Source organism: Dermatophagoides farinae, chromosome 8, assembly GCF_024713945.1.
Source record: "Dermatophagoides farinae isolate YC_2012a chromosome 8, ASM2471394v1, whole genome shotgun sequence".
Lineage (NCBI taxonomy): Eukaryota > Metazoa > Arthropoda > Arachnida > Sarcoptiformes > Pyroglyphidae > Dermatophagoides > Dermatophagoides farinae.
This window is the reverse complement of record NC_134684.1, coordinates 2,371,829-2,396,286: the sequence shown is the minus strand read 5'-3', so window position 1 is coordinate 2,396,286 and position 24,458 is coordinate 2,371,829. Positions and strand designations below refer to the sequence as shown.

Below are 24,458 nucleotides of genomic sequence, written 5' to 3'. Positions count from 1 at the left end.
TTTTTTTCATTTAATTTTTTTTTTGTCAATTACATTTCATTCGATTCGATGCACTCACAAATGAATCAATAATTTCCTGTGTGTGTGTGTTGAATCAACCACACAAACACACACAGACATCGTCATGTATAATCAACATACACACACACAAAAAAAAGATGAAGTAGTGGAAATAGAAGAGTAAAAAAAAAAAAAAAATTTTTTCTATTTTGTCGTTGACGATAAGTACACAATTACGAGTACCCAAAATGAAAATTTTTTTTTTTTTTTTTATCAACCTGTTTTTGAACTTTTTATGTTTTACTGCTTACAAAATCATCCTCTCATCATTAAACATGATCATCATCATCATTGATCATTGATGATCATTACATTTCATTTCGATTTTTTTCGTTTGACCATCAACATCAAAAAGAGAAAATTTTTTTTTTTTTTTTTTTTGGAAATTTTAATTTTTTTTTCAATTCAATTCTTGATTTCAAACTTGGACATCATCGTTCACATTCGCTACCGAAATGATCGGTGAATAATAAAAAAAAAATTCCTTTAATCTCAAAGTTGTCGTTAACCTTGCCATTGTTTGTTTGTTTGTTTGTTTGTTTTTTGTTTTTTGTTGTTATTCTCGTTATCACGAATTTTGTTTATCGATTCGATACTAATTTTTTTTTGTTTTGTTTTGTTTTTCCAATGATTACCTGATCAATTATCATCAAACATAACATAACATCACCTATAATCGTCAACAGCCATTTTAATCACATGATCAAACAAACAAACAAACAAGCAATTAAGAAATCAAGCAAAAAAAAAATTTTTTATTTTGAAAAATCCAACCATTTTCTCTGTAAAAAAAAGGTCTGTAAAATTTTCTGCATTCAATTCAATTCAATGATTGCGTTTCATTTTCAAATATTTTTTTGAGCTAGAATGAATGAAAACAGACAGATATTAGATTCTATCCTTGATGATTGATTGAATGTAGAAATCAAGAAAAAGAGGACAAAAAAATTTATCAATCGTACTTATACAGTAACCATTGAATTTATTATGCATGAATTTTATCGATTCATCACCCATAAATGTTGGTATATCCTATGTATTGACAATTTTTAGCCAACAATTATTTATGATTGACAATTGATGATCCATAGATATGATTATCAATAATATCAGATATATCCAAATGATAATAATGATCATTATCAAACAAAATAGGCCAATAGCTAGTGTTTATTTATCTATCTATCTATCTCTTTAATTCATTTTTTCATATTTTGACATTGTTTATCACAATCATCAAAGACATTAATTTCATTTTCATATATTAATTCATTCAATTATTATTATTTCATTGAGTTATAATCATCATCATGAAAAATTTTATTTTCCGATGGAAAAAACCTGATGTTGAAATACTTTTCAATTTCTTCATCATCATCATCATCATATGTACCTGTCGATATATGTGCGTCATTCAATCAAATCTTTTTTTTTTTTTGCAAATGATGAATTCTATAAAGAGAAAGTGAAAAAAAAGAAAAGAGAGAGAAAGAAAAAGATAATATGTGTGATAGCACAAGCAGTGATATCTATAGCTAAATGGATATATTAGAGAAAGAAAGAAAGAAAAAAAAAGTTGTGAAGAGAAAGAGACAGAGAGAGAAGCATTGATTTAGATGATCAATAGATAGATAAACCATCAACCATTCAACCAGTTTTTCTTAATCGTTAAAAAAAAAAATTTTAATTCAATAACGCCACTATCATTTCGAATATTATTATTATCTTCATAATAAAGAAAATTCATACCCAAAATATTCGATTACTAACATCGGAAAACAGCCATATCAAAATATGCATATCATATGAATGTTTTCATGTGTGTGTGTGTGTGTGTGTGTGTTTCAATCAATTGAAATTCGATTGCTTATTGAATATATCGGTGTTTATTTGAATCAACAAAAAAAACCGGAATCTGAAAAAAATTTGTGTGTTTTTTTCCATGTTTCATGTATGTTCTTGTTTCAAACATATTTCATCTGTGTGTGTCTATGTGGCAAACAGTTCTGCTTTTATTTCTAAATTTTGTTCAATTAAAAACATCACTTTGGTTGTTGTTGTTGTTGTTGTTGTGATTTTTTTTTACCTTCAAATTATTAAATTGTGCTTGTTCTGTCCTTCTTAGATCAAAATCATTATCGGATTGTACGTGTATTGCTAGTTTTATGTCATTCTCTCTTTGTTTGTTTGTAACATTGTTTCGATACCTTAAATTTTCATTTTAATTCAATTTTTTTTTGTTGTAAATTTTTCTAATTTCTTTTTAAAATTTCCTCCTCTTACAGACACAATTATTTTATTTTTAATCGATCCTCGTATAAATCGGATTATTTGCATTTATTTTTTTCCCGTTTGGCAATCGTCATCAACGAATCAAAAAAAAAAAAAAAAAAAAATTTAAACAAAACGTTCAAAGTCAATAAGTTGAAAAAAAAGACAACGATTTGAACAGAAAAAAATAATATTCTTTCCCTGTTATAAGCAACATATATTTAATATTAAAAATGATCAATTCAAGTCCTAATCATTTGGATGTTGATGATGTATTGATAATGGGAGCCGAACAACAATCACGACGAAAATCACAATTAAATCTCAATCTGATTGGATCTAATACTAAACCTGAACCATATACACATAATTCATATACAAATCGTGCTATTATGGCATTTGTTGATGCTGTTTGTAAAATGAATGATGAGGTTCTTGTGCCTAGCCGTTTACGTGACATTGAAGTTCGTGAAACTGAAGCAAATGAATTGATGCCACAAAATTCTGATCTATATTCTTTTTATAAAATGTTGAATACGGTTAAAAAAGATTTGTTCAGCAGTTCTTTATTTTATAAAACATTTCAACCAAATCCAAGCGCTTCAAACAGTGGACAGAATAGTGGTCGTGTAACGCCAACACATTCATTGAGTCGTCGAAGTTCATATTCAGTTGGTTCGAGCAACGGTTTGATAAACAATACAACAACAACAACAACGAATGGAACACAAACAAATGGTACAAAAATTTCACCAACATTATTATTGCCTCCAACACAATTCGATCGTAAACTATCAAGCCCATGTCCAATGATGCATTCACCTAATGATGATTCTTCATTAGATTTATTGTCACCAACATCATTGTTGCCATCATTATCATTGAGCTATGTAAGCCGTGCAACAAGTCTATCAAGTTTATTGGCTGCCGCTGGCCATACGTTTGATGATGGTAATGAAACACCTGAAGATCATGTACATCAGATTACCGGTTGTTTTATGTATCATTTATCGGCATTATATACAATAATGGGTCATTTTACTAAAGCCGCCAAATTCATAACTAAAAGATATCAAGAAGAAATGAACAATAATTTGTAACAATAATAATAATTTTATTTTAATAATCCAAATACATTGAAAATCGTACAATACAATACAATACATTGTTGCTCAACATATCGATTGATTTTCGAATGAAAACAAAAATGACAAAATCGATAATAATTTATTATTTCTTATCAAACATTTTTTTTCCAATGAATTCTTAATTGGGTATACATATAAATGTGGAATTCATAAATTAATAAACTGAATGATGATTGATCATTAAAATTTGATCTTGATTGATATTCTATTAATTTTTTTTTTGGAACAACATTCACACATGTCGTCCACCCACACTTCCACAATTTTTAAATTGATTAACACAAACATTTCATCTTTTGACAAAAAAAAAAATTTTGTATTTACACACACACACACACCATTCACACACACATTTGATAATCGATGATAATTATTTTATTTTTATTATTATTATTTTGATTTATCATTTTGTTTGTTTTTTTTTCTTTGTTGAATTTTTTTTTCATGAAAAAAAAATTTTTTTTGCCAAAGATTGATGAGTGTTGTGGTGTGGCTCTTTTTTTTTCGTCATTGATATTCTTTTTGTTTCCGATTCTCCATTGATTGTCGTTGTTTTTGTTGTTGTTGTCGTTTTTGTTGCCGTTCAACCAAATCAAATAATTTGGTTGGTGATTTGATGTGCATTTTATGTGCAAAAATTTTTAATAATTTATACAGGCCCTGATGCTGCTGTTGCTGTTTCCGGTGTTCATTATTTTGTTTAATTCCCATTATTAATGAATTATTATTATGTTTTCCTAATTGTTGTTGGTCATCAACACCATCATGATTATTTTCTTTATTCATAATCATTGGAAATTGTTGCTGTTGTTTTTTTTGATATTGTATAAATGGATTCCTATATTTTCCATTATAGTCATTAATCCATGGTCTTGTTTCATAGATTTCATCATCATCATCATCATCAATTGGTGAGTTTTTACATTTGATCATCGAACGATTCTTATTATTGATTATACTTTTGGCCAATGTCATTGATTCAAATTCAACAATATCCAAAGGTAATGTGGAAAAATCTAATTTTTCATCATCATCATCATCATTAACATCATTAACATCATAGACAACGTTTGTAAAGTAAAATGGTAATTTTATCGGAATAGGATTTATCTGTATTATTGTTTGTTTGATGATTGGTTCTTTTTCTGGAATTTTAAATTCTTTATTATTCTTTTCAATAACATTAGTTTGTTTCATTGTTGTATTCAAATGAATTTTTTCCATTTTTCTATCAAAACTTTTTGGTTTTACTTCAAGTTTCACAGGTATTGTATCTTTCTCTTTGTTTAATGTGATTACAGGTAATGATTCTTTCTCTTTGTTTAATGTGATTATCGGTGGCAATTCATTTTCTTTTTTCATTGCGACCGATGGTGATGATCTAACATTTGACCATCGATGACTAGATTGTTTGGCAATGGTATCAAATCTTTTTGAATCCTTATTTTTTGATTCATTTTTTCTTGTTGATGGCCTTGATGTTGATGTTCTTGATATTGATGTTCTTGATGTTGATGATCTTCGTGAACGTTGATTACCACCTTTTGATTTTCGATGTCGTGTTTTCGATGGTGAATTTCGTTGATTATGTCGTGGTGATTTTTTTTCCTTGAAATAATCACGTTTTTTAATATTTTCATTATTTCCTGATGATGGTAATCCAACATTACCCATTACCAACGCGATTATATTCATCAAGAAAAAAAAATGTTGGCAAATATTTTCTGTATTTATAATAAAACAAGAATTTAAATTAAATTAAAATTCAAGAATTTCAATTTTCTCAGAACAACAAAAAAAAAGTCATCGGAATGTAATTAAAAATTCTATCGATCCTAACAATCGCATTATTTATGAAATTCCTTTCAATGAATCATCAAACACACACACACAAAAAAAATAGTACAATTAGAAAAATCTGTCCTTGTATTCGAGTAATAATAAAAAAAAAAAAATAACAAAAAACTCACAATCATCATTTTTTTGGATATCAAATTTCTTCATCAAGTTTATCAACAATTTTTCATTGATTCCTATCTTATTCATAACAATTTTTATTTTTATTTTCGTCTAAATCAACGTTCAGTTGATCTCTTGAATGATAATTACACAAGTGTCTATAGAAGATAAGAATGGCAATAATCATCAAAGACAACAGCAGCAACAACAACAACAACATGTTGATATTGTTATAATATTCAAAATGAAATGAATTTTCAATTAAAATTTAACAAAGTTAACTGGAGGGGGGGGGGGAAGAAAAAATTATTAAGATTTTTTCCACATATGCCAGATAGGAAATGAATGATTTGATTCATCATTTTTCAAACGAATGAATGAATAAATGAATGAATGAACAACAGCAAACACAACAGTGAAATTAATGAGAAAAGAAAACGCCCCGTCATAAATCACTCAGGAATTTTTTTTTTGTTTTGTTTCAAAACACACAATATTTTTATAATATTATGGATGGATAATATAAAACAAACGTTACATTTATCCATTCATTCATTCATTCATTCATCCATATTCTTTCACATCATCATCATCATCATCATCATCATCATCATCATCATCATCAATCAATCAATCAAATCAACCAAATGATCATGATGATGATGACATATAAACACACACACACACACACACCACTATTGAACTATTGTGTGTGTTATTTATTTAATCTTTGTTTTCCTGTATTTAAAATAATTTTTGTAATGATAATACATATACATTTTATATATATAATATTCGTTTGACATATACGATTGTTGATATCTTTGTCTCTTTTTTTTTTCTTTCTTCATAACTTTCACTTTGGGTGTTGTCTACACACATTTTATTTTTCATCATAATTTTCTAATGGCTTCATATGCATAGATTTGTTGTCAAAAGAAAAAAAAAGAAAAAAAAATTTTTACTTCTGTTGTTCGTCATTTTCGAACATTTTTTTTTTTTGTTAGTTATCATCATCATCATATATAGCACACACCACCACCACTACCCATGTAAACTAACAAGTGCTGCATTTACACCCACATTTTTTGTTTGTATGTTTTATACTTGTATCTTGGCTTACCATTTATTTTTTTTTCTGTTAAAATTGAAATGGCTTCACACTTCATTTCACCAGTATAGATTTGATGAAAGGATCTAATGTGATAAGAAGAACAAAAAAAAATGAGAACATAAAAGTATCACTTATGTGTGGATTTTTTTTTCTTTTTTTTGTCAACAACGACACAATGATGACGACCACGACGACGAATCCAAAAGGACGATAGAGTCCAGTTACAACCAGAAACAGGTCTAAGCATTATGGATAAAGCAAGTGAAAAAAAATGAGATTATGAAAATCAGGAACCAGACAAAAAAAAAACAAACAAACGAAAGATATATTAATACATGCGCCGATTGATTATGTGTTTGATTAATAATATGAAAAATAAAAACAGAAAATTGTCGACGGATATAAAAAAAAAATCGAATTATCATATTGTATATATGAATTTAATTATACAACAAGTACCGGCGGATGGATGGATGGAATGGAATGGAATGGAATGGATAGTGTGGGCAAAACAAAATTTGATCATTTCAATGTGTATTGATGATATAATAATGGGCGGAGGGCGTACACACGTACACACGCACACACATGGTGATAACAAATGTGTATTTATATATTTGGTTTTGATATGATGAGATATTATTGTTGTATGTGTATATATATGTTAAGGTTGAATTTTTTTTTTATTATTATCATCTATAGATATAGATAGCTGTTTAATGTAATGTAACACACACACACACAGAATATAAAACATTCACATCAAAATACTATGAATGCGTAGAAGATGAAGACCATCATATATTTCTATGAGTATGAGTATATATTATATTTAATGCACAAAATTATTTTTATACAAAGAGTCAATTAACAATAAAAGCAAGGGAGTAAAAAAGAAAAAGAAGAAGTGAAAAAAAACCCAAAACGACAAAGGAGACCACCACCAAAGACATTTGGGTATCATTTTTTGTTGTTGTTGTTGTTCCCTTTTGATGATAGCTGATAGCTAATGAAAGGAGTTGAATATCAGTAAAAAAAAAATAATTTTTTTTATTCAATCCAATCATCATCATTACAATATATATGTGACAAAACCAACTCAGCAACCAATCCATCCATCCATACATACATAAATATTCATAATACAATCTCTCTAACACACCGACCAAAAACTAAAAAGTCAGTCATTTTAATAATCGAATGACATTTGAATGTGTCAGCACATCTATTGCTTTCGTTGATCACCAACAACAACAACATCATCATCTTCATCATCAGCAGCAGCATCATTACAATAATAATCGTCATATTAACATTGAATCGTGACAAATATATATATTTTTTTTAAACGACACAACAAAAAATTACGTTCAAAAGATCGTCAATCGATTCGAATCAAATTTTTTTTTCTTCACGCTCAACATTTTCATCTTTTGTTCAACACTTTTTTTTGACCAAGTAAAATATGTTGTTGTTGATCTTTAAAAGTTAACTTTCAAATCTAAATTTCAATTCTTTTTTTTTTTTTTGATCTTTTTAAATCATAGACAGAAATCATCACCAAAACAATAAAAAATGAAACGCATTATTATTATGATGACCATTGTGGTTGTTTTATGTATGGCCTTATTGATCAATGGTAATCCAACTGATGCTGAATCATCAATGGAACAAGCTAAAAAAGCTGTATCAGATGCTGCAGATAAAGTAAAAGAAGCTGCCGGTGATGTTGCTGAATCTGTACAAGATGCAGTCAATAAAACAGTCGAAGGTGTTGGTGATATGGCCAATAAAGTTGCAGAAGGAATGCCTAAAATGAATACTTTTAATAAATCATCATCATTACAAGCAAATACAATGATTGCAATGATTACCAGTGTATTTTTGATGATTTGTTTAAATCATTTCTAGAAACACTTATACACATACACATTACACACACCTATGAAATTTTTCATTCTTAAAACAATAATATAATTTTTTTCTGAAATATAATGATAAAACTTTCAATAAAAATGGTTGGCTCTAAATGTGATCATCATTATATTGATGATGATTTATTTAGAATCAAACTAAATATGTTTAGTCAACACACAGACACATGCCACTTATATATTCATTTAATCATACCTGTTTATCACCTATATACTTCCTTACTTTCTTCTTTTTTTTGTATCGAATAAAATTTGATAATTGAACAAATTGTGTAGAGAAAAAAAAATTTTCATTTATTTCAATCGAAAAATTTTTGGATTAATTACAAAGCAATATTGGTGGAAAAAAAATGAGTGGAAATGTAAATAAAAAAAAATCTGAATAGTTTGAACATTTTTTTTTCTGTCAGAATGACTGAATGAATGAATGTGATCATTATAAAACCTTGAAATATTGACAATCGGTATGCAATGGAAAACAACAAACAAACATTGCGATTAGCAAATAAAAATTATTATATGAATAGTGTAAAATGATATGTGATAATCAGGCTGTCAATGAAACACTTGAATTAAAGTTTGTCAAATGAAATGAAATGAAATGAAATAAAATTATTGACAAACGATACCAGTATCTATATTTGCATTTTATATTGTTGTGTTAAGCTGATTGAAGTTCCAGTTCATGTTCAAGAAGCATTTTTTCAGCATCAAATTTTCTAATCAATAGTAAAATTTTGTCATAAATAGATTCAGGTTTTAGATTCTGGATAGCAGAAAAAATTTCTTCATAGGTATCATTATCATATGAATGATTGTTTATTTCATTCATCGACATAAAATTGTTACGAATATCATCCAATTGTTGTTCGATTGGATTTTTCAACAATTTCAATTCATCTCGAAGTTGACAATGGTCATAGTATTGATTAAGTTTTTCTTGATATTTTTCCAGCAAATTTTTCAAATCCATTAACTGTTCAATTAATTTACTATAACGATTTTTGATTGGCATTAAATTTGATTCAACAAAATCGGTCAAGTCCGTTAAATCGTTATCACATTCATTCATGGATTTCATTTTCAAATATTTCAATAGAACGGAATCGATTTCGTTTTGCATATCATTCTTGAAACGTTCAGTTATTTTAAATATCGATTGATTGTATTGGTCGATGACGTCTTTTAGTCGCATTAATGATTCTTTAATAAAATTATCCAATTTATTATTATCAAATTGGCTGCCCACACCATTTTCATATGTTTCATTAAGTGATTGTTTCAATTTTTGACAAGATTCCATGATATCAAAATTATTTTCCAATACTATTTTATCATTGATTTCTGGACATTTTTTTACTTGAAGTCGATTACGATTAAATTCGGCTAATCTTTTGTATTCCATTTGTTCATCCAATGATTGTTGTAGTTGAGCAATTTGATTTTCCGTACATTCCACATCGTTCGAATCTTTATTGTTGATTTCCAATGTAGAATCATCGAGAAAAATTCCATCATCAACGATTGTCTCAATCAATTTGTAAAGCCAAGGAGATATCATGGCCTCCTTTCTAAGGAATCCATGTATTTCAATCAATTCTTTTTTATTGAAATACAAATTTTCTGGATCACTTTCAGCCAATTTTTGAAAAAATTCTTGAATATAATATTTTTTACGTTCAATCAAACCTTTAAATTGTTTACGATGTGAATTCATGATGATAATAATTTTCTTAATTGATGAACAATTTTTTAAAAATAAAATTTCCAATACAAAATATTAATTTAACGGTCGCGCACAAAAAAAAAAAAAATAAAAACATCTGTTGCTCTATCATTAGAGTACGTTACCGGTATGTTTCATCATTTCGACGATAGATGGAAATATATATAGTTTTATTAGGCGGGAAAATTTAAATCTAACAAAAATTTTACATTGAGGTTAGATAATCGGAAATGAAAAAAATTGTGGTTTTTTTTGCTAAATAAAAAAAATAAAATATAAAAGGACAATGTTTCTCAGCAAACAATAAAAAAAAACTAAGATGAAATTTTCCATCTCGCACCTTTTTTCCATAACAATGGTACAAGAGAAACCGGTTTCAATTGTGTTGGATGTTTCCAATGCATCCAAAAAAAAAAAAAAAAAATGATTCCAAATAGAGATGGCAATTCATAATGTGATTCGCATTATCAGTTGAGAAAGAAACAAAAAAAATTATACTAAACTAAATGTCCAATAATAAGAGGCTTGAAACATGACATGAATGGATATTTTTTTTGTGCAAAAAAAAAGAAAAAAAACAAACCAACAACAACAACAACATGCCGACAACACGAATCTCAACAATCATCTAATCGTCAAACAAAATTAAAAAAAAAAATTTCCAATCATACAATGTTCATACTAAACAAGGTTTTTTCTCATGTTGATAACAACAACAATTTGAATCTGTTTTTTCTATGGCCTGACTATAATAATCAATTGTGTGTGTGTGTGTGTGTGTGTTTTCAAACGAAACAATTCTGATTGTTTGTATGTTGTTTCAAATTAAAAAATTTTTTTTTTTCATTACAATTATTCGATTAAATCCAATTTTTGATTGATTGGCAAAAAAAAAACAAAATTAAATTCATTTTCCATAAGGTCGATGGAATTTCAAAGATATAATTCAAAAAAAAAAGTAAAGTTATGAAGTTATCAACCTTCCATTTATTGTTGATCTATTTCGTCATAATATTAACAACGTGAAAAAAAATGTAAGAAAAATTCAATTTGACAATTTAGCTGTCATATACTTGGTTAATATGATTTTTTTTTCTCATTTTTTTTGTCATCTTTTTACTTTTGTCAATTTATGTGTGTGTGTGTATGTGTATCTTCAAATTATCACACCATGTTATAGTTATCGTCATTGTTGATCATCATCATCTGTTCGTATTTCAATTAGAATTTCATCAACCTGAAGCAAAGAAAAAAAAAAGAAAAAATCACAATTACTGATCTGGAAATATTGACAATTACGTATACACACACACACACACACACACAAGAAACATCGAAAAATTACGTATATATAGTTGATCTCAATCATTTCTGTGTGTCGAAAAATTTTTTATTTCTTTTTTCATTCATCATTGATAAATTTCAATTGAATAGGATCGAATTTTTATTTCAACTTGATTCTCAGGTAAGTTTATTGTATATTATCGAAAATAGAAATTTATCAATATGGAAATAGAATAAATTGTATATAAAAAAAATGAAAATCATATCAAATTTTTTCCTGGTGTCCATTTTTGTTTTATCATTTATTTCCTTGTTCTCAATTAGAAATTTACCATATATTGGTTGTTTGTGATCATATACGGTTGGTTATCTACTGATTTTATTTTCAATTTGTTTGACAAACAACATGACTCATATGCTTGAAACTATTTGGTATTATTGTCATCAATATTGGATCGATATTCAAGATCCACGTACAGCCGATTATGCAATGGTTAGTGTTAAATGATTGGATGTGAATTTTTTTTTGCGTTCAACGAAAGTGAACAAATAATTTCTTTTTTTCTCGTTAAATTTCAGATCGGCGGCGGTGCATGGAAGATTGCCATCGTTGTTTTTGGCTATTGGCTATTAGTTAAAAAAATTCTACCAAATTATATGCATAATCGTCCACCATATGATCTGAAAACTGTGATTCTTATCTACAATTTAATGATGATTCTTACGAATGCTGCATTCTTCTTTTTTCTCATCAAATATGTTGAAATTCAATGGTTTTTTGATTTTAAATATCCAGATCGTAATGATCGTAGCCCATTGGCTATGGAAATGTTATGGCTTTCATGGTTTGGTTATATATCACGATTTTTCGATATGTTCGATACGATATTCTTTGTGTTGAGAAAAAAATATAATCAAATCACATTTTTACATGTATATCATCATATGATTGTACCTTTTTTAGGTAAGATTTAGGTTCGAAATCCATATCCATATTGATGCTTTATTATTATTATTATTATTATTTTTTTTTTTTTTAAATGCAGGCTGGTTTTCATTCAAATTAAATCCATTAATACCGATCATAATGTTGTTTGCAGCATTCAATACGGTCATTCATGTAATTATGTATTCATATTATGCAATAGCATCGTTTGGACCAGAAATGCAAAAATATCTATGGTGGAAAAAATATATTACACAATTACAATTATTACAATTTATGGTTTGTGGACTATATGGAATATTACTTTACTTTCAACAAACTGGCTATCCAATGATATGGTTTATTGTTGCCGTTGGACAGAATCCAATATTTTTCTACATGTTTTATGATTTTTATCGACAAGCATATCAAGATAAATCAAAAAAATTGGATAAAAATGATAAATTTAAATCCACATACATTATGAATGGTAATGGGAAAAAAGGTTTATGAAAAAAAAACACACACACACACAAATCAATCCATTGAAGACATGTTGATTGATATTAATTTTTGGAATTTAAATAAATTTTTTATTATGTTTTCAAATTAAATCAACACAATTTGATGATCAACTATGGATGGTTTTTATTAAAAATTACAAAAATTTTTTGTTTACAAACAATGTAATTTTTGTTGCAGCTAATAGATGGCACACCAAGTTTTGAAAAAACAAACAAATTGTGATTTTTATTTCAATTTTTTTTTTATGTTGCAACAAGTTTATGGAGAATTTTTCTTTTTAATTTTCATTTAGTTGAACGAATTGATTGGTCGTCCGACTAAATAATCAAGACGAATGTAAAAAAAAAAAAAAATTTTTTTTTGTCTATTTTTAACCCAATGATCTCTGATAATGTAGATGATGATTATGATGATGGCCAACAATAGAATGGATGCTTAAAATAGTAAATTTATCTCTTCAGAAAAAAAAGAAGATGTATTTGCTCATATACGAAATTTTCGTAAAGAAAAAATGAAAATTGTTGACCAAAGTTGTTCTAAAGTCATTGTCCAAAATTATAAAAATGACCAATCACATGACATGAAAAATCAGGTTGAAGATCTTGTTGTTGTTGTTATTCATGTCTGTCTTGCCTATAATTAATAGTTAAACCAAAATCGAAAGTTCTCGTACACTCTCGATTTCACTTGATATGTTTCTCTCATATATTTCATGTTTCCATTTTTGTCCTCGGTCAAACAAAAAAAAAAAAAAAAAAAGATTTCAAATTTAGATCTCAATTCACTTATCCAGCAGTGAGAAAAAAAAGTGGATAAGATTCAACCATCCAAATTAAAGTGAAAAAAACCCGAATTTTTTTTTTAGATGGATTAAGGTACATTAAACAAATGATGAAATTTAATTTGACAATTTCTACATTGAATGATTGCGATCGATATCTTTATCCATTCACACAATCATTTTTGATATCCTTGATCCATTCCATATCGAAGATTCGATTATCAATGATGAAAAAAAATTCCATAATTCAAAAAAAAAAACGACAATGATAAATAATCAAAACAACCAACAATGGAACCTAACATAATCACTTCATGACCTAATTTCATCTAATACGATTTGAAAGTGTCAGATTTGCAGTCTTGTTTTGTTCATTTCATGACTTAAATAAAAAAAAAATTTCATTCTAGTGATAAACAATGTTTTGTTATTATCGTTATTATGGTTATAAATAGCGTGAATTGAATCTTATTTTTATTTTCACAATTTATCTCACGTACAAATAGATGCAAATCAGAGGAAAAAAAAATATGATTATGTGAATCCAAAGATCAAGGATTCATACAGTTTCGTTGGTTTAAGATAGAATAACACAAGGCTTTATAGTCGTTACAATTATCAATTTAGTTCAAACCAGAAAAAAAACCGTTGAATGTATGTTACGCTGACGTATATTCATCGACCGAACAACTAACCAGCAACAAAACATTCCAATTCGAAATCAGGAAAAAAAAATAATGGTAAAGATTATTTCACATCTAAGATGTCATTCGATATACAAAAGGTAATGAAGGTTATTTGATACTGGCAGCCCATGATTAACATTAAAGGTTTACATTGACATCAATGGTCGACAAAAATGGTCAATTTTGGCCATATGTCGACATTTTTTTTTTGTTAGATTACACCAAAAAAAAAAAAAAAAAAAAAAAAAAAAAAAAATTACCGCCTAAAACAAACATTGTATCTCAGCGGAATATCACGCGTCAGTCGGGTGTTAACTGTATTTAAGAATTTTTTTTTTTTTTTCGTTCAACCTCCTCAAAATTATATAGTAATGTAAAATTGAAAACAATGACATTTTTTTTTTAAATTCGCTTGTCTAAGGAATCATCACATGTTATTATCATTGTGTTAAAATAACAATACGAATGCCGTCCACACAAAAACAAACACATCAACGCACTCAAAACAAAAATTTAATTAAGAAAATGAAATTAAAATAAGATTTATTTCATATATGAAACATTATACTTCCTATCAAATAGAAATAATAATAATTTACAAAAATCATATCAATAATGTTGAGTTTCAAATGTTAAATGTTGTGTTGTGTGTTTTGTGGGTGTGGGTGTGTGTTCATTTTTTTGTTGAATAATGATAATATAATAGATATAATAGAAATAATGATAGGAACAAAAAATTAATGTGAAAAAAAAAATATTTACATTTACAATTATAGAATCAGAATATAATTCTTTGTAAAATAAAAAAAAAACAAATATTGAAAATAAAGAAAAATTGTAAACTTAAGAAGAATCGATATATATATTTGTTTGAAGCCAATGTTGATAAATTTTTTTTTTGTCGTAATAAATGAAATTGTATGAATAATTCAGGATTATTAAGATGTAACTGATTTTACGTAAAGTTTGTGTTTTCATTTGTTGTGTTCAAACTCTCACAAAGCATTTAAGTAGCATTTTAGTAGAGAGTAATATGTATTTTTTTTTCTTCTTCTTTTTTTTTTTAGTTGAATGATGAACAAATATGCTTGAAAGAATTATGTTGTCATCACATTCATCAGGTTGGTTATGTTGATTCTATTCAGTAAATAATGGATAAATTATGATGGTGATTTTGATAATGACGATCTGATGATTAGGAATCGAAATTTAATTAATGAATGAATAGGAAACCATTGGATAGTTGTTTGTTTTTATATATGTGTTTGCGTAGAGGGTGTGTCCATATTTGTCTTAATAATAAATGGTAAAAAATCGGTCATTTTTTATCTATTTCTTCAACGTCGTGCTGCTTCCGACAATCCTGGTCGTTGTGATCCACCATCCAGACTTAAAAATGGTTTTCTAACCTTGATAATGTTTATATATTTTGTTGATTCAACTTTTGGTGGTTTTGCTTCACGCCTAAATCGAAAAATTCTTGATGATCTTTCAGCCATATTGTTGATACTGTTGCTATTACTTGATGATGTTAATGATCCACCGGTTACACCTAATAATCGAGCTTTTTTCAATAGATTACTGGTGTCCAATAGGAACAATGTACGATGTAATCGTGCTGAATTTCTTTGTAAATCACCACTATCCGGTACAAATGAATCGCTATCATCAAATAATAATTTACTTTGAATCATGTCCATTGGTAAACCATTACAAGTGATGGCTAAATTATTAAACAATATAAAAAATGAACAAATTATAGATGCCGTAATGATGATTTCATTTGTCGTAAATAATGATGGTGACATTTTGAAAATTTTTTTTTCGATGTGTTGTTTTTTTTAAAAAAATAGATTCAATTTAATATCTGGTCGAATTGATGTGTTGGTCGTGTGCTCGAAGTATATTTTCATGGGATAACTGAAACGAACTGGTTTATGATGGTATATCAGAATTTACCAACGGTATTTATACTAATCATTGAATTTGAATTGGTTTCAATAAGAAATTTTTATCATCATCATGAAAGGCGTGTATCCACTATAGAAGATAAAAGTGTATACAACTAATCATAATGATCTCTATCAAGAAAAAAAAAGTAAAAGAGAACAACAAAATAAGATCAAATCTTGATTTGAATAAAAAAAAAAAATGATTTCTCACAAACATTTCACATGAACGTTTTAGCAAAAAAAAGCGGGATATAGAGGGAAAAAAAGAGAAAAAAAAGGCTGAATAATTGTATTGTGAATATATCTCTGTTTGTACGAACGTGCGATCATTTCTCTCTCTCTCTCTCTCTCTCTCTCTCTCTCTCTCTCTCTCTCTCTCTCTCTCTCTCTCTAGTTGTGTGTGATCACATATCATGCCACAAAAATCAATTTTTTTCAAGATATCGATAATAATAATAATAATAATAATAATTAAAATTATAAAGAGATTAAGACTTTTTTTGGCAAAGCTTTCTTATTTTATTTTTTATTTTTTGCTTTTAGTAAAATTTATCTAATCGATATTCGTACTTGCATACGATCGAGCAAAAAAAAAAAATCCAATTGGTTGAATCAAATCAAATTGATGGCCAAAAAAGAAAAAAAAAATTTCTATTTATTCTCTCTTTTCCACCCCCACGTTAATTGATTTTTTTTAATTGAATTGAATGGATGAAAATGATAAAAAAAATGTGAATTAATGAGAAAAAAAGAAGAAAAATACAAACAAAAACAAAACAAAACAAAAAAACAAATCAAATCAACATTCATTCTATTCATGACCGATGATGATGATGATTTATACCCATATAACATGTGTAGGCATTCGAATGATATCCAAAATCGAGAGATCGAATACTGTTTTGGCTAATGTTCTATTGTTGGATGTTAATCGTATTGCTAAAACATCAAATGATACCAAATTATCGTTGGCTCAGATTTCAGTTGAATTTGTTTTTGATGATAATAATCAATGGATCGTTCGATTTCAATAAGCACTTTGACTACAGAATCTGAATTTTGTACTTTCTTCCATTTGTCTGAAATATATTCAACTATATTCGTCATAATCGTATCGTTGTTGTTGGATATGATCAATTCTTGTTACTCTACGATATAAAATATCAAAGAATTGGTCTAACTGCATTTAAGCGTTTGACTCGAATTGTTTTTTTTTGTGTTGGTGTTAGTTTCACTGGCGTAGTATGTAAAAAAACTATAAAAACGTTATGCATATGTTTAAGTTGAAAATGATTATGTTTGAGTCAAAGTGGCACAAATTAGATTACTGTATTTGTTCAAAAAGTCTTAATTTTTCTATAATTCAATTTGATTTTCGTTTCTGTCCTGGACAGTTATAATTTTGATCAATAAACTTTTGTGTCTTTGTGTTATGTTTTTTTCTCTGAAAAACTTTTTTTTTTCGTTCTCATTTACGCTAACTTTCGATTCGTAAATTCACAATTTTATTCTGTAAAAAGATTTTGCTCCCCAGAATGATGTTTCATTAATCCGTGATTACATTCAATCAATTACGACAAAGGGTAAGATATGATTGATTTAAGCATCATTGATTTTATTTGATAAATGAAAAGTCAATTTTTTTTAATGTTTGTTTATTGAAAAAAAACGATGGCCTAATGAATATATATCACGAGTAACCGTCATACCATCATTATGATATGAAAAATTCACATGTTTATCTAAGCTTGTGATATTAAATTGTTTTTCTGTGATTTTCACCAAATCATTGATGATATTGTCCAAAGATTTGTAATGAAAAAAAAAGATGATGATGGTGATGAGATTTCTCGTGTTGATTAAAAAATTGAAAAATAATCAAACTTTGATATTATGATTAGATTATTTAGTCAAAACAACAGAAAAAAAAATTGGATTTCGGAATTTGGTCTAAGAGAACCACCACAAGTACCACCACCACCACCACCAACATCATCATCATAATCATAGGATAAACATCAAGTTGTTTATGAGAAAATCCCTAAACATAATATTCAAAGTTATCATAATTTCAAAATCATTTACACTTGGCCATTCGAATCCGATCTAATAGGTCAAATTTCAAAAATCTATTTCAAGATTGATGGACAATCCCAACAGCATTCATAGTTTTTTTTTACCAAATAATTCTCAATGGATATCATCGATTATGAAGGCACGTGACACGTGCAATTTTTTTCTGATTTGTCAATTTCATGTCCGGCTCGATATATTCATAGAAAATTCGCTTTCAATGATCAATAATTGAAGATTTTTTTTTTCATTGAAAAAAAATCAAGTAAAAAAAATCTTGATCCTGTCATGATATTCAAATTTTATCATTATCATGATGAGGAGGATGAATAAATGTTGACAAATTCATGCCAAAAACAATTATCTTTATTTCATAGAAAACGACTTGATGATATATATTAGTTTATTTATCAATAATCATAAGTTTGATTAGTTTTATTGATCATATCTTTAAAATTTTGTTGTTTTGTCTTTTTTTTTCTCTTCACTAAGGATGATGATCGCTACGGTGATGAGAATGATCCAAAAATGAACATTTCATTCAACCCAATTGTTTGTTTGATTGATTTTTGTGATTTCATTTGATAGATCACACACACACACACACACACACAAAACACATCGTTAATATCGTATTGAACGATCAATGAAATTTATTCATGTGACTTTTAAATCATTTGATAAATGTAAAGCGTGTACTAAGACTATAAACTTTTAAATAGTACAGGATTTTCTCATGATAATTTTCTATTAGTTTCGATTTTATAATTTATTATTACTTATATTCATATGTATTTTAAGATTCCGGCCATTCGATTTTTCTTTTGTTTTTGAAAATTGGGATAAAAATTATGATAAAAATTCCCAATGTATCGGGAACAAATTGATCAAGATCATTTTGATTTTTGTTTGTTTTGATTATTTCAATAAAATTATAATAGATCTTTCTTAATAATGGCCAAATGTTTATCAACAATTGATCATGAATGTATGCAGTGATCATTGAAAATCAAGATGACCGAATTTCTGGCAACAACATCCTTGAATGATAAAAAAAAACCTATTGATGGTGTTGTCGTTTTTTTTTGGTTGATATAATCCAAGTATTACATTTACCTTTGAATCGAATGACCATGTTAATCAGAAATAAATTTTCAATAATAATATAATAATATTTTCATTGTAACATTTTTTTTTCATTGAATTATATATTGGATATAATATAATAACTCATTTAATATCGAAGTTACTCTGTTAGAAATTTGGCTAACTAAATTGATAATGGCGAAAAAAAAACTTCATATAAATATTTGATGATTTGATAAATTATCGTTGTTGATTTGGCCAACGTTCTTATCAACACGTTCACACGCCATAAAAATTCAATAAGTCAGTCAGTCAGTCAATCAATCAGTTAGTTAGTCGGTATTTTATTCATTCATTTATTTAAAAATATGCCGAAAATCATTTTTTTTCATACGGTACGAAAATTTTTTCTTTTTCGTTTTTTTTTCTGTCAAAAAAAAACAATTTGTTATTTTGGCCACCATCCAAATCCCGACTAGTATTCGATTGACGCCTCTTTATTTGTATCATACCAAATTGAATGTTCATCATTTTGATTCGATTCGATTTGGCTCTTGGAAACAAAGAATTACAGCGATAGATAAATATAATAAATGTAACCGATGATTGTGGCAATCGGCAAAAAAAAAAATTCATCATCATCATCATCATCAATTGAATTGTTATTGATTGTGTGATCCATCTACGTTCGAAATACGTTCGTGCAATATATTTGTGTGATAATAAATTCAATAACTATGAAATGCGATAGGATCGCCAAAATGTTACCAACTCATACACACACACACACACACACTTTCATACAAACAATTTTCAGCAATGAACAAATTCATATGGCACGCGAAAATGTTATTTTTTTCCATTTTTCTTTTTGATTATGATGATCTGTTGGCAACAATTTCGGTTTGATGATATATGAAGACAACGACCAAGATGTTGAATGTGATTGTGGATAAAGGATTAGTAGTCTAATCAATGAATGATTTTTTTTTTTGAATATTCAATTGCAACATCATTTAAAAAAAAACTATTGAAAATTGAAAACGAATACATTACACATACAATAAGAATCGAATTGAATTTTATTGAAAAAAAAAAATTTAATCAATTCAAATATTTGATTGTATGACACCATCATCAGTAACAACGGTCAATGGATTAAATAAACCTTGACTACAATATCTGGCAATCACATCAAATGGATCGCCACGACATTCAAGTAATTCTTTTTGGAATAAATCGTTTACATTTTTTACATTATCAAACATACTGATTTCGTTCAGGATTTTTCTTGATTACAAACAAAATAAAATAGTAAAAAAAAAATTAGAAAATTGAATGTCATGCACAAAAAAAAATTCAATTAAAAATTTACCTATTCTCCTGTAGACAACTTGGACATTCTTGATCATTGTCGGTAATATAACTTTCAAAACAAGTTAAATGAAATGAATGATTGCACATAAAATGTACAGATGGTAATTCCAATACATGTGAACAAGCGGCACATTTAGTTGCTTGGAATACTTTTGGTTTATTTTGAATATCATCAATATGTTTACGTGTACGTTCACATTCATCACGATATTCATCAATTAATCGATCATTTTCATCAATCTCTGCTTGTTGTGTTTTGATCCATTGCATAAGATATTCACGACAAACACCAAGTGTAACTTTGCCTGGTTTCGAAATGATTTCAATCACCATTAGTGGTGGTAATAATTGATGTTGTTCAATTTCTAAAAATTTTTTTTTTCAAAAAAATAAAATGAAATAATCCTTATTTTTTACAATAATCTTATCCGAACAGCTTACTTTCAAGTACAGTGGCAATATTTGCCTTTTGTTCTTGATTATAAATTTCAGCAAAATACTGCAATGAATCCACCCATAATTGTGGACATTCTTTATCAGCAAATTTTCGGCATGTTTGCATTACACCATCGCTATCTTTTCGTTGTATAAAATGAGTTAGAATTTGTTTATACATTCGTGACTTTTCATATAAAAATAATACGCCCGGTATAAAATTAGACATTTGGCATAGAATCATCGCCTTTTTTATATCGAAATTAGAATCAGGATCCTGTAAGAATGCCATAATTTTGTTACGATTTTCGGCAAGTCCCTGAATGTTTTCCAAAAAACAAAAGAATAAAAAAACATCAGAATTTTGTTACCTTTTTAAACATTTATAGAAATAGAAAGATATATATTTGTATCATACATCTTCTTGAATTTCATTTTTATATGAATGCATGTACATTTCCAACAATGTGTTACTAATTTCAATAGGCACTTTGGCTACAGAATCTGAATTTTGTAGTTTTTTCCATTTGTCTGAAATATATTCAAGAAATTCAATCATTTTTGAATGATGATTAAGAAAAATGTGAAGATATTTTTCTGGACGATTTTGTTCAATTTCAGCTTGTTGTCCATCAATATCAACGATCAAATCTGTTAGCAAATCTAAAACGGTTTATAATTAATGTCAATGTATATAAAAATTTACATAATAATTGAACGAACCTAAACTTCTTGAATCAGAATCTTTAGTTTTTTCTTTTTCAGCCATTTGTTGTTGAGCGGATAATTTTTTCATATAAAATAAACATAATTGTTTTAAAAGTTCGGTGCTTTTATCCGGTTCATCGGCCATTAACATTCTGCCAAATTTTCGTAGATATCGTCCAACAACAGGATAATTATCTTCGCCTTCATGGATCATTTCAGTGAATGAATCCAACACGGTACGGGAATCGGCTTTATCCTCCAACAATATAGAAAAGTATGAATCATATTTACGATGTTTTCGTGCCAACAATATTGCATTATCATAATAGCCAGCTTGACGTAGCACTCGAATTGCGATTTCAACATCGAAAACCAAATCCGATGAACGAAGAAATTCATTCAGCTTTGATTCATCTTTTAATTTCACATAACAATTAATCAATAATGTTGTATGATCTTCGGTGGCTAAATCACGTTTATGTATTTCTTGTAAATAAGAAGTTAGATTGTGTATACGTTGAAGATCTAGGAATTTCCGAATGACATAAGATGGTTCAAGATATCCTAATGTTTGACAATATTGATTGATTGCACCATCATAATCACCATTCTGATAGAGATGATCACCATATTGTTTGAACATATCGGCCAATACATCCTGACTATAGATCTGTGTACGAGCTAAATCGATCGCCAAAGAAAATTGATTCTTTTTGAATAATATTTCTAATTTGGTTTGAATATCACATTCTTTGAATATAATCACACGACCATCTGTAGTGATTGCATACAATTCACTCCATTCAGAAATTAATTGACTTACAGCCGGAATCGGACATGAAAAGGCAATGAATTTTTGTTCAATATCATAGATAGTAATCAGATTGGGATTTGGATTTGATAATGATGGTGTACCCTTATTTGGCGTGGTTGATTCTTGTTCATCCATTTTTTGATTTTTTTTCGACAATTTTGGAAGATTGGAATTGTCATTCAAGGTGATCACAACTAAATAATTTCGAAACCATGTGAGAAATAGTTTTTGACCTTCATACGCTAAACATGGTCCACGGCCATCGGTATTATAGAAATAGATAGCATCCTTTCGACCGACAATAAATTGTATAGATTCCAGCTTTTTCGGATCACATTTCAAACAACTGGCTCCAATTTCACTACCGAAAGCATCTAAATCAATTAGTAAATTCAACAATTTGAAATTAATTACAAAAATGAATATAAATATCTAACCGAGAAGAAATTTTTCTTCAAGATGATCTTTATCACGTCCAGTAGTTGTAAGATTGTATGAACAAATTTCTTTACGAGTAGAAACAAACAGCGTGACAAATTGTCGAACAATATTTTCTCCGGAAGAAGATCCACGAAGCGATTTCGATGGCTTGTTTATAGTTCGCAGATTCGTAGCAAACGCAACATTAGTGACAGAATCATTTTGTGATACTTCTAATAATTTGATGCGAAGATTTCGATCACGATCACGTATCAATTCACCTTTTATGAGTAGACAATGTCCATCGTTGAAACCTATAGCCAACATTGAATCGCCAAGTACATCTAATGCTGTGACCATTGAATGAACTCTTAAAGCGGATAATTGTGATATGGTTGAATTATGGCAACAAAGTTTTAATGTTCGAATACATTGGGCCAAAGGATTTACCGATGAAGAATTGCTGCCTGTTTCGGATGTTGATTGTTCAACATTCGATGATTGTGTTTTAACTGCCAATATGAAACCTTCATTAACCGTCCATATTTTCAGAATTGGAATCAAATCTTCATTATCGGTTCCAATTGTAATCAAATAAAAATTAGATTTGATTGAAACTTTCGATGATCCAGTTGTTGATGTTGTTTTAATGCTAGCACAATGTGTAACAGCAATTTTATAAGCAGTAAATGATGAAATTGAATGTTGACGTGTGACAAAACTGATAAGACCAAGACTGTCACCAAGAATCAAATAACCTTGACCAGATGATGAACAAGTAATCTGACATGACTAGAGATATGATGGACACAAGTGAAAAAAATTATTATTTTGAATTTTCAAAAATAATATAATTCTGAAATACTTTGGCCAATTCAATCAATTGATCTTTAGATTCGCTGAAAATTTCTTTTTCAAAAAAATTAAAACGCCTCCACTTTGAATATGATATAAAGAATACAAAAAAGAAATTAAACATGAATCGAAAAAAAATTTATTCAAATTATACCTGAAGGAATGCCATTGATAAGTGGATTTAAATAAATTAAATAGATTCTCAAACTAAATCAGTAAGAAGATTGATTCAGCAAGAATCAGAAATCAAATGTTTTTGTGTGTGTTTATTATTTTGATTTGATTCTGTTGATGATGATTTTTGGCACCATTCATATATGATAGA

The 24,458-nt window shown here is 27.9% G+C and overlaps 7 protein-coding genes across 11 annotated transcripts; 3 read left to right on the top strand and 4 right to left on the bottom strand.

The window, feature by feature from the left end:
• Positions 1–375: 375 nt before the first annotated feature.
• Positions 376–3,676, top strand: LOC124495492 (uncharacterized). Of its 5 annotated transcripts, none has more exons than XM_075733539.1 (3): positions 390–578; positions 747–855; positions 2,346–3,676. In XM_075733539.1, the coding sequence occupies exon 3, from the start codon at positions 2,565–2,567 to the stop codon at positions 3,429–3,431; it is 867 nt and encodes a 288-aa protein (XP_075589654.1). In that variant the 5' UTR covers positions 390–578; positions 747–855; positions 2,346–2,564; the 3' UTR covers positions 3,432–3,676. The 5 variants fall into 5 exon arrangements, with proteins under 5 accessions (XP_075589653.1, XP_075589654.1, XP_075589655.1 ...); XM_075733540.1 differs by having other exon boundaries at positions 390–586; XM_075733541.1 differs by having other exon boundaries at positions 392–522.
• LOC142597765 (uncharacterized) lies at positions 3,053–7,113 on the bottom strand. Its single transcript, XM_075733537.1, has 2 exons — positions 6,562–7,113; positions 3,053–5,203 (listed from the first exon to the last, which is right to left on the bottom strand). The coding sequence occupies exons 1-2, from the start codon at positions 6,605–6,607 to the stop codon at positions 3,987–3,989; spliced, it is 1,263 nt and encodes a 420-aa protein (XP_075589652.1). The 5' UTR covers positions 6,608–7,113; the 3' UTR covers positions 3,053–3,986.
• Positions 7,114–7,242: 129 nt separating this feature from the next.
• On the top strand, positions 7,243–8,754 carry LOC124496325 (uncharacterized). The gene is made up of 2 exons (XM_047059839.2): positions 7,243–8,010; positions 8,100–8,754. The coding sequence occupies exon 2, from the start codon at positions 8,128–8,130 to the stop codon at positions 8,461–8,463; it is 336 nt and encodes a 111-aa protein (XP_046915795.1). The 5' UTR covers positions 7,243–8,010; positions 8,100–8,127; the 3' UTR covers positions 8,464–8,754.
• Positions 8,755–8,762: 8 nt separating this feature from the next.
• On the bottom strand, positions 8,763–10,270 carry LOC124496322 (uncharacterized). Its single transcript, XM_047059835.2, has one exon. It carries the CDS (start codon positions 10,201–10,203, stop codon positions 9,148–9,150), a length of 1,056 nt encoding a protein of 351 aa, XP_046915791.1. The 5' UTR covers positions 10,204–10,270; the 3' UTR covers positions 8,763–9,147.
• Positions 10,271–10,829: 559 nt separating this feature from the next.
• On the top strand, positions 10,830–13,026 carry LOC124496323 (very long chain fatty acid elongase 7). Its single transcript, XM_047059836.2, has 5 exons — positions 10,830–11,246; positions 11,393–11,677; positions 11,821–11,989; positions 12,076–12,460; positions 12,543–13,026. Exons 3-5 carry the CDS (start codon positions 11,903–11,905, stop codon positions 12,932–12,934), a joined length of 864 nt encoding a protein of 287 aa, XP_046915792.2. The 5' UTR covers positions 10,830–11,246; positions 11,393–11,677; positions 11,821–11,902; the 3' UTR covers positions 12,935–13,026.
• Positions 13,027–14,930: 1,904 nt separating this feature from the next.
• LOC124495382 (uncharacterized) lies at positions 14,931–16,383 on the bottom strand. Its single transcript, XM_047058745.2, has one exon. It carries the CDS (start codon positions 16,219–16,221, stop codon positions 15,751–15,753), a length of 471 nt encoding a protein of 156 aa, XP_046914701.2. The 5' UTR covers positions 16,222–16,383; the 3' UTR covers positions 14,931–15,750.
• Positions 16,384–20,585: 4,202 nt separating this feature from the next.
• Vps11 (vacuolar protein sorting 11) lies at positions 20,586–24,409 on the bottom strand. Its single transcript, XM_047059140.2, has 8 exons — positions 24,288–24,409; positions 24,144–24,215; positions 23,296–24,070; positions 22,060–23,232; positions 21,755–21,999; positions 21,343–21,655; positions 20,900–21,266; positions 20,586–20,814 (listed from the first exon to the last, which is right to left on the bottom strand). Exons 1-8 carry the CDS (start codon positions 24,300–24,302, stop codon positions 20,634–20,636), a joined length of 3,141 nt encoding a protein of 1,046 aa, XP_046915096.2. The 5' UTR covers positions 24,303–24,409; the 3' UTR covers positions 20,586–20,633.
• Positions 24,410–24,458: the final 49 nt, after the last annotated feature.

Excerpts from the sequence above, each read along its gene's own strand:
- LOC124495492 (XM_075733538.1), top strand. The coding sequence starts at position 2,565 with ATGATCAATTCAAGTCCTAATCATTTGGATGTTGATGATGTATTGATA.
- LOC142597765 (XM_075733537.1), bottom strand. The coding sequence starts at position 6,607 with ATGAAGTGTGAAGCCATTTCAATTTTAACAGAAAAAAAAATAAATG. Across the intron at positions 5,204-6,561 it reads AACAGAAAAAAAAATAAATG|AAAATATTTGCCAACATTTT; the intron begins GTAAGCCAAGAT and ends TTATAAATACAG.
- LOC124496325 (XM_047059839.2), top strand. The coding sequence starts at position 8,128 with ATGAAACGCATTATTATTATGATGACCATTGTGGTTGTTTTATGTATG.
- LOC124496322 (XM_047059835.2), bottom strand. The coding sequence starts at position 10,203 with ATGAATTCACATCGTAAACAATTTAAAGGTTTGATTGAACGTAAAAAA.
- LOC124496323 (XM_047059836.2), top strand. The coding sequence starts at position 11,903 with ATGACTCATATGCTTGAAACTATTTGGTATTATTGTCATCAATATTGG. Across the intron at positions 11,990-12,075 it reads GTACAGCCGATTATGCAATG|ATCGGCGGCGGTGCATGGAA; the intron begins GTTAGTGTTAAA and ends GTTAAATTTCAG. Across the intron at positions 12,461-12,542 it reads TATGATTGTACCTTTTTTAG|GCTGGTTTTCATTCAAATTA; the intron begins GTAAGATTTAGG and ends TTTTAAATGCAG.
- LOC124495382 (XM_047058745.2), bottom strand. The coding sequence starts at position 16,221 with ATGTCACCATCATTATTTACGACAAATGAAATCATCATTACGGCATCT.
- Vps11 (XM_047059140.2), bottom strand. Across the intron at positions 23,233-23,295 it reads TGAAGAAAAATTTCTTCTCG|ATGCTTTCGGTAGTGAAATT; the intron begins GTTAGATATTTA and ends TAATTGATTTAG. Across the intron at positions 22,000-22,059 it reads TTCTGATTCAAGAAGTTTAG|ATTTGCTAACAGATTTGATC; the intron begins GTTCGTTCAATT and ends AAACCGTTTTAG.